The sequence below is a fragment of the Pseudophryne corroboree genome, chromosome 10, assembly GCF_028390025.1.
Source record: "Pseudophryne corroboree isolate aPseCor3 chromosome 10, aPseCor3.hap2, whole genome shotgun sequence".
NCBI lineage: Eukaryota > Metazoa > Chordata > Amphibia > Anura > Myobatrachidae > Pseudophryne > Pseudophryne corroboree.
The window spans coordinates 107260019-107279013 of NC_086453.1; the positions used below are offsets into that span (position 1 = coordinate 107260019).

The window sequence follows — 18995 nt, forward strand, 5'->3', positions numbered from 1 at the left end:
GGGAAAAATGGTGGCGACATACGAAGGGAATCTTCAGCAGGTTCCATGCAAGGACTTTCCAATGGGACCTATTGGACAAATGGTCCGGGTCACATCTGCACATGCATCAGTGGATCACCCTGTCCCCCAGGGCCAGGGTATCTCTCCTGTGGTGGCTGCAGAGTGCTCACCTTCTAGAGGGCCGCAGGTTCGGCATTCAGGATTGGATCCTGGTGAACACGGAAGCGAGCTTCCGAGGTTGGGGAGCAGTCACACAGGGAAGAAATTTCCAAGGCCTTTGGTCAAGTCAAGAGACTTGTCTTCACATCAACATCCTGGAACTAAGGGCCATATACAACGCCCTACGTCAAGCGGAGACCTTACTTCGCGACCGACCAGTTCTGATCCAGTCAGACAACGTCACCGCAGTAGCTCATGTAAACCACCAAGGCGGCACAAGGAGCAGAGTGGCGATGGCAGAAGCCACCAGAATTCTTCGCTGGGCGGAGAATCATGTAAGCGCACTGTCAGCAGTGTTCATTCCAGGAGTGGACAACTGGGAAGCAGACTACCTCGGTAGACACGACCTGCATCCGGGAGGGTGGGGACTTCATCAGGAAGTCTTCGCACAGATTGCAAGTAGGTGGGGACTGCCCCAAATAGACATGATGGCATCCCATCTCAACAAAAAGCTACAAAGGTGTTGCGCCAGGTCAAGAGACCCTCAGGCGGTAGCTGTGGACGCCCTTGTGACACCGTCGGTATATGCGTTCCAGTCGGTATATGCGTTTCCTCCTCTTCCTCTCATGCCCAAGGTGTTGAGAATAATAAGAAAAAGAGGAGTGAGATCAATACTCATTGTTCCAGATTGGCCACGAAGGACCTGGTATCCGGATCTGCAGGAAATGCTCACAGAAGATCCGTGGCCTCTTCCTCTAAGACAGGACCTGTTGCAACAGGGTCCCTGTCTGTTCCAAGACTTACCGCGGCTGCGTTTTACGGCATGGCGGTTGAACGCCGGATCCTAGCGGAAAAAGGTATTCCGGATGAGGTTATTCCTACGCTGATGAAGGCTAGGAAGGACGTGACATCTAAACATTATCACAGAATATGGAGAAAATATGTTTCTTGGTGTGAGGCCAGGAATGCTCCTACGGAAGAATTCCATCTAGGCCGTTTTTTTTTACTTCCTACAAACTGGAGTGAATTTGGGCCTAAAATTAGGCTCCATTAAGGTTCAGATTTCGGCCTTATCCATTTTCTTTCAAAAGGAATTGGCCTCTCTGCCTGAAGTACAGACTTTTGTGAAGGGAGTACTGCATATTCAGCCTCCTTTTGTACCTCCGGTGGCGCCTTGGGACCTTAACGTGGTAAGTTTCCTTAAGTCACATTGGTTTGAACCACTTAAAACAGTGGAGTTGAAATATCTCACTTGGAAGGTGGTCATGTTAGCCTTGGCTTCGGCTAGGCGAGTTTCGGAATTAGCGGCTTTATCACATAAAAGCCCCTATCTGGTTTTCCATATGGATAGAGCGTAATTGTGGACCCGTCCTCAATTCCTACCTAAGGTGGTCTCATCCTTTCATATGAACCAACCTATTGTCGTCCCTGTGGCTACAATTGACTTGGAGGATTCTGAGTCCCTTGATGTGGTCAGGGCTTTGAAGATATACGTGGCCAGAACGGCTAGGATCAGAAAAACAGAAGTACTGTTTGTCCTGTATGCAGCCAACAAGGTTGGCGGCCCTGCTTCAAAGCAGACTATTGCTCGCTGGATCTGTAACACGATTCAGCAGGCGCATTCTACAGCAGGATAGCCGTTGCCAAAATCGGTTAAGGCCCATTCCACTAGGAAGGTGGGCTCGTCTTGGGCGGCTGCCCGAGGGGTCTCTGCACTACAGCTGTGCCGAGCTGCTACTTGGTCGGGGTCAAACACCTTTGCAAAGTTCTATAAGTTTGATACCCTGGCTGAGGAGGACCTCCTGTTTGCTCAATCGGTGCTGCAGAGTCATCCGCACTTTCCCGCCCGTTTGGGAGCTATGGTATAATCCCCATGGTCCTTACGGAGTCCCAGCATCCTCTAGTACGTTAGAGAAAATAAGATTTTAAACCTTCCGGTAAATCTTTTTCTCGTAAAGGATGCTGGGCGCCCGTCCCAAGTGCGGACTACTTCTGCAAGACTTGTATATAGTTATTGCTTTCATAAGGGTTATGTTATAGTTTCGTCTGTTTTGGACCGATGATATGTTTCATACTGTTAACTAGATAGTATATCACAGGTTATACGGTGTGATTGGTGTGGGCTAGGTGATTGGTGTGGGCTAGTATGAATCTTGCCCTTAGATTAACAAAAATCCTTTCCTCGTACTGTCCGTCTCCTCTGGGCACAGTTTCTCTAACTGAGGTCTGGAGGAGGGGCATAGAGGGAGGAGCCAGTGCACACCCAGACCTAAAGTCTTTCTTAAAGTGCCCATGTCTCCTACGGAGCCTGTCTATCCCCATGGTCCTTACGGCGTCCCAGCATCCTCTATGGGCTACGAGAAAGATTTACCGGTAGGTTTAAAATCTTATTTTTTTTTTTTTTCCCCCTCGGATTGTGCCCAACAGCACAATTCAATTGTTGCTCCATCTGGGAGTGAAAGCTGTGGGAGGCTACACTTCTACTTGCAGCCTCCTGAGGTGGTGATCTGACATACACCATAAGTTGGCACTTTAGGTGCCCAAACAAGAATATTTTGCGCCCAAAGCAGACCGCTTTAGCAACTTTGTTCTGCTAGACTCTGTACTTCTGGGCACGCACATGTTCCCAATGAGGGGTAACAATTGAACTGCTCTGGGCACTCATAATACAATTGAATACACCCCCAAAACCCACTGTTCAGTATCGGTCTGCCACTTAGGGGGCGGTTCAATTGTTTTCCCCTGTGTTTGCCACATAGCGATTCAGTTTGAAGTAGTGAAAAATGTGCACCCTAACGAGGACTTTAGATGGGTTTCTTTTGTTGCCATATGTGGCAACCCTAAACCCCCCTCCCCCCCCCCCAACACCTTGTAAAGTGGATACTGCTTTTACCTGATTGCTGGTTTTGCATTGTGCTAAGGCCTTATCATGCCGCTCAGATAAATAGGTATATGTATTCACACTATTGGCTCTGCTTTTCCCATTATCAGAGCAACACTATAAAGCATCTTTGCTCCATACTAAAGTAGCTTATGCGATGAGTTTTTTTAGAAAGCAGAGAGCATGTTGTGCTTTCACCCCCTGTACAGCCAGCCAGTGGTCTTCCAAAAACACCTATGGAGGGCACCACTTTATTCTAAATTTGCCATATAGCAGGGTCCATTTAATTTAAGCTAAAAGGCAAAGAGTTGCAGTGGTGTGTAAAAAGTCCAGAACGGCTGTGAGTGCTGCATACAGCCACACTTGCACGCACTTGTGGGACGGGTTTTATTCGATCAACACCTTACGTGGCCAATACGTGAATCACCATCTGGGTAATTCTCGTTTCTGTCGATACCTGGGTGATCGGCAAAATCCAATATGTTGGGCAGTCTGCTAAATCTGATCAGTGGATTGGCATCAAGGCAATTGCCTCTCGAATGTATAGACCCACATTAGTTTTGAAATAGTCCCTTACAAATATGACCGTTTCCTTCATCCACATCAGGGATTGATGGTAACATTTTAGGATAAGATTCTGTGGTTGTCAAAACAGCTTGGGATAATGTACTTAACATTTTTGAGAGCCATCTTAACTAAAACCTATAAAAATGCTAAGTTTAATTCTTGCATTGCATTAATTTGTAACAACTTTTTTTTCTTTCACCCATCCAAGAGCGAGATAAGGAGAACCGCCATCGAAAACGCAGTCATAGTCGCTCTAGAAGCCGTGACCGAAAACGGCGGAGTCGCAGTAGAGACAGACGAGCTAGAGAACAGCGTAGTGGATCCAGGGATCGGCGGAGACGCAGGTGGGTTAATGGGGGAAACAAAGCTTCCCAATATAATGATCCCAGGATTTGCAAATATGGGACAAATTTGGAAAACCATGCATATCTCTTCCTAATGGATGACTTTCACCCATACTACATTACAGCACAAATGCGTGTGGTCTCTGCTGCTTTAGTAGGTTGTTTCTAGCAGCAAGTGTCTTACAGCTGGATATTGCTAAGCCCCGAAATAGCATGGCAATTTTATTTAAAAAGTTTAATTGCATGGCTAGCAGGTTTTTTTATTTGTTTTTTTTCCTATAATGTCACAAACTTGCTGTTGTGGAAGTATGTTGGCACCTCTTTTTAATTTTTTAGGTTTTTTTTTTTTTTTTTATTGGTGCTATTTAGTAATGTTTTTTTTAAGTTGTGTAGCTATTTTGTGTTTTATATGGTTTATTTTATTGTCATTGTGCATTAAGAGTCTTGGGTTTAATTATTATGCCGCACCCTCTCTCATTTCAGTCGGTCACCAAGGCATGAAAAGAAAAAGAAGGTCCGTAAATACTGGGATGTGCCACCTCCTGGCTTTGAACATATCACTCCCATTCAGTATAAAGCCATGCAAGGTAAATTGATGAATTATCCATTCCTTTCTGACACATTTTTGACTAAAGTTCAGTCTTTACCTAGAACAGAGGTTCCTGAACTCGGTCCTCAGTGCACCTTAACAGGCCAGGTTTTAAGTATATCCATTCTTGTCCACAAGTGACTTAATTAGTACCTCAGTCGATACATGGCTCAGCACAGATCGTTAAAACGTATCTCTTAAAAACCTGCAGTCTTTGGGTGCTTTGAGGACTGAATTTGGGGACCACAAAGCATCTTCACAAACTACCATCAATTATGCCAACTCAAAAATCACATTTTACTTTATGTATTTCAGTACCAATGTTCTTCAGTCAGATTGCAATTTGAGCTGTGCCTTTCATTAACTTCAGTTTAAAACTGTACAATAGCATAATTGTATCTTGACTTTGAGATTCAACAAGATAATGTGTTTTACACCTTTCTGTTCATTACAAATGATTTGTCTTCAGGTTTTTTTTTTTTCTTTCATGTGTACTTAATCATTGATGTATTGTCATTTTTTTTTTTTTTAATTTTTTTTTCTTGGGTCTGTCTGCATGCGAACAAATTACAATGGCCTCATACATATGTCTGAATTGGTACAATATATAGATCATGGGTTTTCAACCTGTGACCTTCCAGCTGCTGTGAAACTACAGATCCCAGCATGCCCTGCCTCAGTTTTGGCATGCCTTAATAGCAAAACTGTAGCAGGGCATGCTGGAATGTCGTTTCACAACTGGAAGGGGCCTTAGGTGAAGAACCATGCTATAGATGGATAAATATAGTACAGAGTGCTCTTCCAAGTTAATCTCAGTGTGGTTATGGACAGTTATGAGTCATAATTACAACAATTAACTTAGTTTGCAAAGCACTGATCATGAAACCAACTGAATCTTTCATAATGGTATAGCAATCATTTTGTGTTTTGTGAATATTTAACATTGACATGTAGACCATACTTGCCTACCTGACCCTCCCCACGAGGGAGAAAATGCTCTGTTCCTGGACTTTCCTGGTAATGTATGATTGCCATCACCTGTGGTGAGCTAGTTAATTGGTAAGAAAGGTGTTTCACCACAGGTGATGGCAATCATACATTACCAGGAAAGTCCAGGGACAGAGCATTTTCTCCCTCATGGAGAGGGTTAGGTAGGCAAGTATGACGTAGACTTCCAGAAGTAGAGATTTGTAGCAATAACGTTACCTACAGCCTTCATGTGTATTAATGGAACTGCAGGTGGAATGTGTGAAAGGGATTCATATGCTGCTTTAAAAGTAAAGCACAGGGCATTTGTCAAAGTACTTTTTTAACAAACTAGTCAAAGGCCTTTGTTTTGTTTTTTTGGGATGTTTTTTGCCATTTATGAACTGCATGTTTGTTCTGTTTTAACAGCTGCTGGCCAGATTCCTGCTACAGCTCTACTTCCAACCATGACACCTGATGGGCTAGCTGTTACACCCACACCTGTGCCTGTTGTGGGCAGTCAGATGACCAGACAAGCCCGGCGTCTCTACGTTGGAAATATTCCTTTTGGGATAACGGAGGTATCAAGGATTTGTCTAACACATTCTGGGTTTCCTTTCTTTAACAAGATCCTAACTTTTTTTTTTTTTTTGTGGCTCACATCGCTAATAGGCTTTAATACAGGGCAGTTAATCCTTTTCTGCTTTCGAGAGGTGTATAGTGGGTGTTATCTACACCACCCCCTTCCTATGGACGCCCACAGTAGACATGTACTATCTATGCCGATTTAAATTTAGAATCCTTTATTTTTCTCCCACTCAAACCATGCTCTGTTGCCCTCTATACCAAAATGTCTAAAAATTGTAAGAAAAAAAAGCAATGTTTCCTAATTACAGGTTGAGTATCCCTTATCCAAAATGCTTGGGACCAGAGGTATTTTGGATATCGGATTTTTCCGTATTTTGGAATAATTGCGTACCATAATGAGATATCATGAGGATAGGACCCAAGTCTATGCACAGAATGCATTTGTTTCATATACACCTTCTATACACAGCCTGAAGGTAATTTATTACAATATTTTTTATAACTTTTGCAATAAACAAAGTGTGTCTACATTCACACAATTCATTTATGTTTCATATACACCCTATACACACAGCCTGAAGGACATTTAATACAATATTTTTAATAACTTTGTGTATTAAACAAAGTTTGTGTACATTGAGCCATCAGAAAACAAAGGTTTCACTATCTCACTCTCCCTCAAAAAAGTCCGTATTTCGGAATATTCCGTATTTTGGAATATTTGGATATGGGATACTCAACCTGTACTTAGTTTTTACATTTATGTTGAGAGACCGAATTAATGTTTTGATCTGATCAGTGACTATTTAACACAAAGTGCATAATAATGACTATTCAGCTTCTGGAGAAGACTGGCACGAACCCTCTCGGCGGAAACTCTCTGCGTTTACAATCTGTTAAGAATGACTGCTTCGTTTGGTCCTCTTGCTGATTTTATTGTTGTGGGATGTTTTTTACATTTCCGTCCCTCCCCACCAATTTCTTCACCCGTTGCGTATCTATTAACGTTTGGGGCTCAGTGTTTACTCTTTTTACTTCTAGAAATGGTAACAGTTTTAGACCCCAAAGGGAAAATGTAACAAATGGCCCTGCGATCTATATGTATTGCCTTTTGTTTCAAAGTTTGACCAAATTATGCTGCAGTTAGCTTGTTTGCAGAAATTGGTATTTACGTAATAAAACTTTTCTTTCAAAAAACAAACAAACTTTGAAAAAACACAATCAAAGAGTTGTTTCCATTTCTTTTTAAAGTGAAAATTGTGGGGCTGAAATCCCTTCGTAGCAAAATAAGTTTGCTACCATCGTGCAAGGCAAGTAGGACATTCTAGATCTTACAACTGCTCTTTTACTGCTGGCAGGTACATCAGACAACCTACCTTTTTCTGTTTTTCCCACAGGAAGCAATGATGGACTTCTTTAATGCTCAGATGCGTCTTGGTGGGTTAACACAGGCCCCAGGAAACCCAGTCCTTGCTGTACAGATCAACCAAGACAAAAATTTTGCATTCTTGGAGGTTAGTAGAAATTGATTTAGGACTTGGTTATGACAGTGGTCAAGTAATAGGTGTCTGACTGGTGATATGAAATTGTTTAAAAGTTTGTTAAAAGTTTAAAAATGGTCCCTTTGGTGCTTTAACAGAGATGGATTATAGGACACAGACCCACTATCATAAATGAATCCCAACTGGCAAGGACCGAGCTGAATTACTAAATATTTTATACATCACTACTTTGGGGCTTCATAAATGAAGAAAAATTTAAGTGTCCCCCCCCCTCCCCCACTAACACTTTTTTTTTGTGCTCCCATGCAGTTCCGGTCTGTTGATGAAACAACACAAGCCATGGCTTTTGATGGAATAATTTTCCAAGGCCAGTCATTAAAGATCCGGCGTCCTCATGATTACCAACCATTGCCTGGCATGTCTGAAAACCCGTCTGTGTATGTTCCAGGTAAGCTTTATGTCTCGCCGTTTTGTCTTCGGTCCAGTTAAATAGTGCACAAGGCTGCAATGTGCGTTCTCAATGCCTCTCGTCGAACTTTTCAAAAAAACAACTTTTTTTTTTTTTTTTTTAAAGCATTTACGTAGCTTTCGGAGACAAATCGCTTACATTACACCTTGATCAATAACACCCTTTATTTTCTACCAGAGCACTATGCACATTTATTATTGCAGAGCTTGCGGTTCCAGCCAGGACTCCAGAACAGAAAAAGGCATAGCTGGAAATGTCCTTTGTGTAAAAGAGTGGATCATGCGTCATATTAAGTGGGTTTTTTTCTCTCCAAATATCATTCCTTTCTTAACAGGGGTGGTATCCACTGTTGTCCCAGACTCTGCACACAAGCTATTCATTGGAGGTTTACCCAACTATCTGAATGATGACCAGGTAACCATGGCGTCATTAAGCCTATGGGTTGGTAATTTCAGGCTTACTTATTTGTTATTTTTCATACCTGGGGAATGTTTTCAATTTGGCGTCCTCTCAAGATCACTGTGGTCCCAAACTTTGAACAGACCACTTTCCTGAAGTGTTCCATCTCATCTGACTTCTCCCTTGTCTATGCCAATAGAGAAGTCCTAAAGTTGAAAGGACACACACACTCCACAGGAGAATATTTTTCCTGAAGAACTTGCTTAGTAGCAGTAGCAATGTACAAAGGTGGCTTGTTCTGTTTCTACTGTTACTACGGTTCTTCAAAGGGGGTTGGGTTTCATGTGCAGAAAACAGCACTTCATCTCTAAAATGATTTTGGGTGGGCTGTGAACTAATAGTTTGTGTATTAACCAAACATCAGTCTGGTCACGTTGAACAACATAGATATATTTCAGATGCCATATTTTGATGTGGCCAGTAGCTTTTGCTCTGATGCCTATTACATTTGTAACGATCTAGTTGCTATACGCAGCAATTAATTACCTGTGAAGGTTTATTTTACATAGCTATATAAATATCTTATATTGAATTATGCCGCAAAATGTTACTTTGCGCTCCAATGCTTTGAACTTAGCCATGCAAAGTATTCTTCTGTAACAATATTGGCCCTACCTTTATTGTAATGGAAAATGCAGGTATTTCATTTAACCTTTGCCCAGCAAGCAGTACCGTATCTCTCATTCATGGCAAATCTTATGCATTGGGAAAGAGAATGCAACATTTATCTATAGGTTTACTAAATAGACCATTTTCAGTTCCAATCCTCTAAAGAGAAATATTTACCACTTTCCCAATATCTGAAACAGAACCCATTTTATACATCAATAAGTAACCTATTGGCAAATACAAGGCTCCAAAGCTTCTTGCCACTCCTATAAAAGTCACTATTGTAGACATGTTCTGAAGTGATTGGAAGTTATCCTGTTTGTTAATAAGGCATCAAGATCATTTTATAAAATGGTCAGTGGACCAGTTCCACGAGCTTATCACCAAAACTTACATTTGGGTGATAACGGGCACTAAATCAGGAGCAAGCAATTTGCGGCACTCCAGTTCCTGTGGAACTATACATCCCAGCATGTCCTGCCACAGTTATGCTATTGGGGTACGTTAGAAGCGTGTTCACATACAGATCCACATCAGCTGAAGTGCCATTGGTTGCCTACACCTGCACTAAATAATAGCAACCAATCACTTAAAATGCAACTGACTTAGGGGTATATGCAATTGCGGTCGAATTCCCGAAAATGTCGAAAAACGGGACATTTTCGCCCCCCTAAAAAATTTGACAATGCAATTCAGTACTTTTCGTCAAAACGAACTTTCCAAATTCGACTTTTAAATTCGACATTTCTGCATTGGTACAAATGCGGCAATTCGACAAAAGTATATTCAATTGAAGATTGTAAATTCGACAACAGTACTTTTAGACAGTAAATTCGTCATTTTCAATCCGCCACACTTTCCTGGCGGAATCTAATAAAAAAATGTAAAAACATGTTTGTTTTTTTATTGGTAATAGCATATCTATTTATATTAGAAGGGATTAGGTTTTTAGGAGGCACAAGTATTTATATATTTTTAAAATTTTTTTTTTTTTTATGGAATGGGGTAAAATTCAGGAAAAAAATGTGTGGGGTCCCCCCTCCTAAGCATAACCAGCCTTGGGTTCTTTGAGCCGGTCCTGGTTGCCAAAATACGGGGAAAAAAAATGACAGGGGATCCCCCGTATTTTAACAACCAGCACCGGGCTTTGCGCCTGGTCCTGGTGCAAAAAATACGGGGGACAAAAAGCGCAGGGGTCCCCCGTATTATTTGTACCAGCACCGGGCTCCACTAGCTGGACAGATAATGCCACAGCCGGGGGTCACTTTTATACAGCGCCCTGCGGCCGTGGCATTAAATATCCAACTAGTCACCCCTGGCCGGGGTACCCTGGGGGAGTTGGGACCCCTTCAATTATGGGGTCCCCCCCCAGCCACCCAAGGGCCAGGGGGTGAAGCCCGAGGCTGCGCGCCCCCCCCCCCCCCCCATATCCAAGGGCTGCGGATGGGGGGCTGATAGCCTTGTGTAAAAATGAAAGAATATTGTGTTTTTGCAGAAGAACTACAAGTCCCAGCAAGCCTCCCCCGCAAGCTGTTACTTGGAGAACCACAAGTACCAGCATGCGGGGGGAGAACGGGCCCGCTGGTACCCGTAGTTCTACTGCAAAAAAAATACCCAAATAAAAACAGGACACACACACACACCTTGAAAGTAAAACTTTATTACATACATGCCGACACATACATACTTATGTTGACACGCCGACTCTGGCCACGTCTCCGTCTGTCGACGTCCGGGGTACCTGAAAATAAAATTATATACTCGCCTGATCCAGTGTCCGGTTCTTTTATTGTAATCCACGTACTTGGCAAAACAAAACGCATACCCGCTCCACACGGACTGAAAGGGGTCCCATGTTTACACATGGGACCCCTTTCCCTGAATGATGAGACCCCCTGTGACTCCTGTCACAGAGAGTCCCTTCGGGTAATCGGGTAGCGCCACGTCCTGGCACTCTCCTGATTCCCTATGCGCGTCTGAGCTGTCAGACAGCGCATCGCACAGCACCTCCATTAGTTTCAATGGTGGGAACTTTGCGGTCAGCGGTGGGGTTACCTGACCGCTGGTGACCTCACCGCTGACCGCAAAGTTCCCACCATTGAAACTAATGGAGGGGGCTGTGCGATGCGCTGTCTGACAGCTCAGACGCACATACGGCCAATCAGTAGAGTGCCACGACGTGGCGCTACCTGATTGGCTGAAGAGACTCTCTGTGATAGGAGTCACGGGGGGTCTCTGCATTCGGGGAAAGGGGTCCCATGTGTAAACATGGGACCCCTTTCAGTCCGTGTGGAGCAGGTATGCGTTTTTTTGTTTTGCCAAGTACGTGGATTACAAATATCACAGGACACTGGATTTAGGCGAGTATAATTTTATTTTCAGGTACCCAGGACGTCGACAGACGGAGACGTGGCCAGAGTCGACGTGTCAACATAGGTAAGTATGTGTCGGCATGTGTGAAATAAAGTTGTGTTTTCACGGTGTCTGTGTCCTGTTTTTATTTGGGTATTTTTTTTTGCAGTAGAACTACAGGTACCAGCCCCTCCCCCCCCCCCCCCCCCCCCGCATGCTGGTACTTGTGGTTCTCCAAGTACCGGCTTGCGGGGAAGGCTTGCTGGGACTTGTAGTTCTTCTGCAAAAAAACCAATATTCTTACATTTTACTCAAGGCTATCAGCCCCCTATCCGCAACCCTTGGATGGGGGGACAGCCTTGGGCTTCACCCCTGGCCCTTGGGTGGCTGGGGGGGACCCCTTGATAGAAGGGGTCCCCACTCCTCCAGGGTACCCCGGCCAGGTGTGACTAGTTTGATATTTAATGCCACGGCCGCAGGGCGCTGTATAAAAGTGACCCCCGGCTGTGGCATTATCTGTCCAGCTACTCTTTTTGTCCCCCGTATTTTTTGCACCAGGACCAGGCGCAGAGCCCGGTGCTGGCTGTTAAAATACGGGGGATCCCCTGTCATTTTTTCCCCCCCCGTATTTTGGCAACCAGGACCGGCTCAAAGAGCCCGAGGCTGGTTATGCCTAGGAGGGGGGACCCCACGCAAATGTTTTTCGTTTTTAAAAAATAAATAAAAAATCTAATCAAAATCAGTCAAATCGGACGTTTTTTGACAGCGGGACTGTCTAATCCGTTTTTTATTGAATATGTAGAATTCCGGCACCCACCTGCCGGAATTCGACGGTCGAATTAAAAAACGGGCGAAAAATTACAGCAATTCGCCCGGTATTGCATATACCCCTTAAGCTAGAAGCAAAATCTGACTTTGCAGTACTGTGCATTTGTAATACACTATTCTTAAGGTCCCTGTGGAGTCACTCATAATCTCTGGCTATTATGGATAAAACACTAAGGGGTCAATCCTATTTCCTGCTAATAGTGGAAGGAGCTGTTGCCGCGGCGGATGGAAGCGGACAACTGCACCGAAACGCTCACCACTTAGGGCCCCATTTAGTGCCAGACGTGCAGATTCTTGCTTGCGGCCCCACTTAATTGAACCCACAAAAGTGTTGCAGGGAATAGGCTTCACCCCCAAACTTAATGTGAATAAAATGTAATGATTGCTTTTGAAGCTGTCTTTGTTTTTGTTGTTTTTTTGTTTTTTTACATTTATTTTGTTCTCAAAGATTTATACATTACAGTGTCTGCATATCTTGTTTATAATGGCATCACCACATCGGTTGGTGCGTGTGTAATATATCATTATTCAGGCATTTCAGTATTGCCTTAAGTTTATATTTTGGAAGTGGTTATATTTGTTGCATAAAACTTTATATTATGTACAGATTGTGTGAGTACTAGTTAATGTACTGCAGACTTAAAAGAGAAATATGCTCTCCCCCCCCCCCCCCCCCCCCCCCCCCCCTTCCCAGCACACCAAAAAGTATGGTCACTAAGAGCTTAACACTACATAATAGAAAACTCAAAGCTCTCCGATGCATATATTTGCAAACATATGGTTAAGCCACCAGGGCTCGTCAAGGCTTCTCTGATACTGGTAGTTCCTAATGCTACATAATAGCACCCACTCCCACTCTAGGTCATCTAGTTGCTTATTCTTATGCTACATGAATGTTGTAAGCTTTGTCAGACTTTTTAGCTAGCCTTGTAGCATATATTATAGAAATTTTGCCCAATTAGTAGAAACTGTAACTGGCTTGGAACATAATGGCAGTCCACTGGTTCCTACTGGAACTAGCAGGTTCTTATAAACCTGATATATGCCATCTTGTGTTATTACTGCAGATTTACATTGTATTTTGATTTGTACTATTCCTTTTTAATATCGTTGGCCATTTCTGTTAACAGGTCAAAGAGTTGCTTACGTCTTTTGGACCTTTGAAAGCTTTTAATTTGGTAAAAGACAGTGCTACTGGCCTATCTAAAGGATATGCCTTCTGTGAATATGTGGACATCAATGTCACAGATCAGGTATGAGTTCTGCCTTGAAGTAAAACATTTGGATCCTGCGAATGTGCCCTGTTGCTTACTAATCTGCTTGTAACTGGTGATGTTGCGGGGAGGTGCATGTTACAAGCAAGTTATTTCCTTCTAGATGAATCCTGTTTACACCAGAAATAATGTAGCGGTTTCTGATCTAAATGAAAATTAGTCAGTTTATGAGCTTTATAAGTCGGTCAATTAGTGATCACTCTAGGACTTTTTTAGGGCAGGGTGCTGATCATTGAGGAGGGCACATTTTTGAGGTGATGCTTTGCACACAAAGCATAGCGCATATGTTTATAGAGTAGTTTATTATACACATTTTCCACTTAATGTATCCTTTATCCCTACATACATATAGGACACCCATGTATCACCCAACATCTGTACTTAGAAAAATACTGTAGGTCTAGTTTTCTTGAAAGAACGGCTACAGCATATACATAAGTAGATAATAAATGTCTCCTCCAGTGCTGAAGTATTTATAATCCTTATGCGTTATAATACAGAAAAGTTAAGCAGAGGGTTAAAATACACAGTATAGGTACAAATTAAGTCTGTTCTACTAGGGACATAGTGTAAGCAGTACATGCTCACTGCTTACCCTGTTCTTTCCCTCTTTATCAGAGCGCTGTGTTATGCCGGCAGCCACAGCAGTGATGCCACTTACAGTCCCTCCTCTGCCATCCATTTCATTAAGGATAGAAATTTGTTTCCAATTTCAGAGGTGGACAAGGAGTAGATGACAACATTGTAACATGCACTCTGACTGTTGCATTCTGTATACAAAGGGGAGATTTATGATCCTGCAGGGTGCACTGAAAAAGTGCAGGGTGCTTTATGACATTTCAAAAATGGGCAGGGTGCAGAATTGTACCTATGGCACATGCTGCCTTTTGTTAATTAGTTTGGCTACTACAATGTAGGGTGAGACACTACGGCTGAAGGCTAGTGGCTAGAATGTGTGCCAGCCGCTTTAATGCTCAAATCATCCCCTCCCCATAGAGGCCAGGAGAACCATGCTGGCATTAATGTACTGAACCCATCTAACTGTTTATCCATCCAAGATGGATGGGAGTTTCAGTATTTCTAATACATTTGTCATATTAAATATGCAATATGCGCAATGTTCTTACCCATAATTTATCGATGTTGAGTATTTTGGATCACAATGTGCTTTGCGTTTTTTAATATCCACTATATCTTTAAAAAAATGCTGGAGCACTTGCACTTAAGACTGATCTCATGTCTTTGGATGAATTTTCATATGAACCATAATGTACCTTCTGGTTTTCTAGTGACCTTCACAGCTTTTTAGGAAGCCTCTTTGCTAGCATCAAAGTTAGGCTTCCTTATTTCTGCCATGCTGTGCACTTAAATATGGCGCATAAGGTAGCCCCTAAATTGCACTAAAAATGCACCCATACGAAGTAAATGCACAATTGTGGGGGTGTGTGCTGCTGTCTAACGTCACATTGTCCTTTTTAAATCAAACCATTTGTTTTCCCCCCTTTCTAGGCCATTGCTGGACTTAATGGCATGCAACTGGGAGACAAAAAGCTTCTTGTACAAAGAGCAAGTGTTGGTGCAAAGAATGCAACACTGGTAAGTTTCCATTCTACAAACATACCAATGTCTCTCTTTAAATGGTCACTATTTTACTTAGTAGTGTGTCTGGGGGTGTGGGTTTTTTATATACACGTCTAGCACCAAATCCTCCGGTTTTCTGCCACCCTGATACTTATTTCAGTGCGGTTTACTGACGCACCTATGTTTATATACCCTGTACTTGTCCTATTTTGTATTGAACTGTAAGTCGCTGGCTTCATGTTTTGCTTATTTGTTTACTCTGTAATTGGGCGCTGCAGATCCCATGTGGTGCCATATAAATAAAGGAAAAGTCTCTGGGCTTAATCCATGAGACTGAACCGAAGTTTCATATGTTTCACAATAGCTGGAGTCATTATCTTTCTCTTTGGCAGAGCACAATAAACCAGACTCCAGTGACACTGCAGGTTCCTGGGCTCATGAGTTCCCAAGTGCAGATGGGAGGTCATCCAACAGAGGTATTGTGTCTCATGAATATGGTTTTGCCCGAAGAGCTGCTGGATGATGATGAATATGAGGAGATTGTGGAAGATGTAAGAGACGAGTGCAGCAAATATGGCATTGTTAAATCTATTGAAATACCGCGCCCAGTTGATGGCGTGGAAGTCCCTGGATGTGGCAAGGTAGGTTTGCTAGTATCTTGGTGATTTAGGTGTGCCTCTATAATATTATACTCATTGGATAACTTTTTTTAATTTTTTTTTTATTTAGGTATATTGCGTAGTACTGTTCTATGTAAATGTAATCAAACATAATCCCAAGAAATGACACTGGCTTGAAGAAAGTATCAGTATCCTCTCTAAATGCTCATAATGCAGTATTTACAATATTGTAGTGTCTATATATTGAATATAACACTCTTTACATTTGTACAAACCTATGACCTGTTCTATTATGAGTTTCCATCTGCACCAGATGCTTGTGATTTGGCGTCCAATAGTTTTATGTAGTAGCTTTGTGCTTGTTTAACAAGGACCTATTCTGGGTGTTTCATAGATGGGCTTTGGGCTGTTGGTATATAAAGGTAAGTCCATTCTTCCTTTCTGATTTAGGGAGAGAAGCTATGTACGCTGTGCCTGGTAATACTGTTCACTAATACTGTTCACACTATCATTCGACTTAATTTGCTCTAACTGGGGTTTGAGCATTAGTCGTGTGGGTGTTGTTTTTTTTTTTTTTTTTTTAAGATTTATTGAAAACTATCAAACTTTCTTTTTCTTTTAGATATTTGTGGAATTCACTTCAGTCTTTGACTGTCAGAAAGCCATGCAAGGACTCACAGGACGCAAGTTTGCTAACAGAGTGGTGGTTACAAAATATTGTGATCCGGATGGTTACCATCGTCGTGACTTCTGGTAGATGTAGTTGAGTACTGAATACGGAGTGGAAAGAGAAATTGAGCTTCAGAGAGGGATGCAGAAGCTCAGAAGGACATACCTGTCTTCTCTCCTCCCCCACCTATCTCCTTGTTTTATATTTTATTTTTTTTATTTTGTTTTGTTTGTTTTTTTTTCACCCTTCCAGGAGGCTTTTTTCTGATCAAGTGTTTGTATTTTATGGCCAAATTGTTTTGTCACTCCACAACTGCATTTTCTCTTTTTAAAGTATACATTAAAAACATTTATTCCCTGCCCAACCCCTTGTCAATGCAAAACAAATCCTGGAAAACTCCCTTTTGGCCCCATGGACCATGAGAAATGTTGGTGGTTATACTGTAGTAATATGTTGTCGCTCCCTAATTTCTTTCTGTGGCAGTTTCATATTTGCAAAGTCAAATTGCTAATTAAAAAAACATTTTGTTGTATTTTACTTTTTATTCTTTATTGACCTATTTTTTTTTTTTTTTCCCCCTGTTTACTCCCCTACAAGTTAAAAAAAAAAAACAAAAACAAAAAAAAAACATTGATTTCTATATAGATGTCAAACTTTTTCCTATTCTAACTTTCATATGTTCAGGACATCTGTTCATGCATGGAATTAGAGAAGATTTAACAATTACAGATCAGGCATCCTTTTTTGGAAACAAAGTAAATTTCAAGAGTCAATTGACCATTTGTGTTGTCCATGTAATGTCACAAACTGTTTAGTGTTTTCTAGAGTTACCTAATCCTGCCCCCCTTGTCATTAATGAATAGTTAAACCAAGATCTGCATTTTTCCTGTAAATAGAGCCTGTGTCATTCCAACATACAATGAGAGGGTGCCCACATTTTATGTACACTAAGGACAGAATGTTTAAAAATAAATGAAAATGGTAGCATACGTTTTACTGGTGAATTTGCTTCTGTCCTGTTAATCTAATGTTGAGTGATGTTTGAACACATGCCTTTTTAATGTATAACTTCTCTACTTTTTGGAACCAGGTTTCCCATATGATTTAATAAACAGTGCTGCGTCAATAGTGAATAGACTAAATTGTTTTCCAGTATCCTGAAAAATTTAGAATTGCTCTGTGCACATTGTAATTATTAGCAGTGTATTGTAAATATTATTACAAACTGCCTACAATTTGCTACGCACACTACTGTTGCATCAACAGTATAGAACTCCACGGTGGGGGTGGAGTGAGGAAACCAAAATGTCTCCTTCATCCACTAGGGGACACTGGAGTTCCTCTTTACAGTGGGTAGAGTAGTGTAGTTAATGGGAGCTAGGCAGTTTAAGAATTTAGAAGTGACTGCTCCTCCCCCTCTATACCCCTCCTCCAAGCCAACCTTAGTTTAGTGCCTGAGGGAGCTAGACATACCTTCTAGTTATCCAAAGGGCTAAAATAAATTAGAACGATCTTCAGTCAGCATATGGACATTAGTCAGAAGTTGCCCCTACCTGTTTTGCGTCTATGAGCTGCCACGTGGTGAGGGGAGTCTGCACAGGATCCCCTGGCTCAGACTACAGTCTCTAGGGTGCATCAGACCTGCTGCATGCAGCGTGAGTCATGGTCCCTTAGCCACTGGCCAGATTAGTGCATCATGTGAGTATAATGCCTAGCGCCCAACTAGCGGGATGCCAAGGATGTTCAATGGGATCCCCAGCGCAGCAAGGTGCCGTAGCTGCAAGTGCATTCCTTTTAACTAAAAGTGACATAACATTTCTCTTACGTCCTAGAGGATGCTGGGGACTCCTTAAGGACCATGGGGATAGACGGGCTCCGCAGGAGACATGAGCACTTTAAGAGACTGACTCTGGGTGTGCCATTGCTCCTCCCTCTATGCCCCTCCTCCAGACCTCAGTTTGATACTGTGCCCAGAGGAGCTGGGTACATTTCAGGAGCTCTCCTGAGTTTCCTGTAAGAAAGCATTTTTGTTAGGTTTTTTATTTTCAGGGAGCCTGCTGGCAACAGACTCCCTGCATCGAGGGACTGAGTTTCAGGGCTCTGTTTCTTAGGCTACTGGACACCATTAGCTCCAGAGGGAGTCAGAACACAGGTCTCACCCTGGAGTTCGTCCCGGAGCCGCGCCGCCGTCCTCACAGAGCCGGAAGATAGAAGCCGGGTGAGTATGAGAGGAAAAGATCTTCAGAGGCGGCAGAAGACTTCATTGATCTTCATTGAGGTAACGCACAGCCCTGCAGCTGTGCGCCATTGCTCCCATACACCTCACAAACGGCAGTCACTGAAAGGGTGCAGGGGGGGGCGCCCTGGGCAGCAATATAAACCTCTTATTTGGCAAAAGAGAGCATATATACAGCTGGATACTATATATGCATGAGCCCCCGCCAATTTTACACTTTAAGCGGGTCTGAAGCCCGCTGCCGAGGGGGCGGGGCTTCTCCCTCAGCACTCACCAGCGCTATGTTTTCTCTAACGTCCTA

The 18995-nt window shown here is 42.6% G+C and overlaps 1 protein-coding gene across 2 annotated transcripts in view; it reads left to right on the plus strand.

Moving 5' to 3' along the window:
• U2AF2 (U2 small nuclear RNA auxiliary factor 2) overlaps positions 1-17447 on the plus strand; it is a 32765-nt gene extending 15318 nt beyond the window's left edge. The window contains exons 2-11 of one of the 2 annotated variants that reach the window (XM_063942720.1): positions 3816-3951; positions 4435-4538; positions 5936-6087; positions 7492-7608; positions 7906-8044; positions 8400-8479; positions 13444-13566; positions 15097-15183; positions 15561-15809; positions 16411-17447. In XM_063942720.1, the coding sequence (XP_063798790.1) occupies positions 3816-3951; positions 4435-4538; positions 5936-6087; positions 7492-7608; positions 7906-8044; positions 8400-8479; positions 13444-13566; positions 15097-15183; positions 15561-15809; positions 16411-16545 (1322 nt within the window). In that variant the 3' untranslated portion in view covers positions 16546-17447. Of the gene's footprint in view, positions 1-3815; positions 3952-4434; positions 4539-5935; positions 6088-7491; positions 7609-7905; positions 8045-8399; positions 8507-13443; positions 13567-15096; positions 15184-15560; positions 15810-16410 lie in introns of both variants that reach the window. The other variant, XM_063942719.1, reaches the window with a different exon arrangement.
• The last annotated feature ends 1548 nt before the right edge of the window (positions 17448-18995 follow it).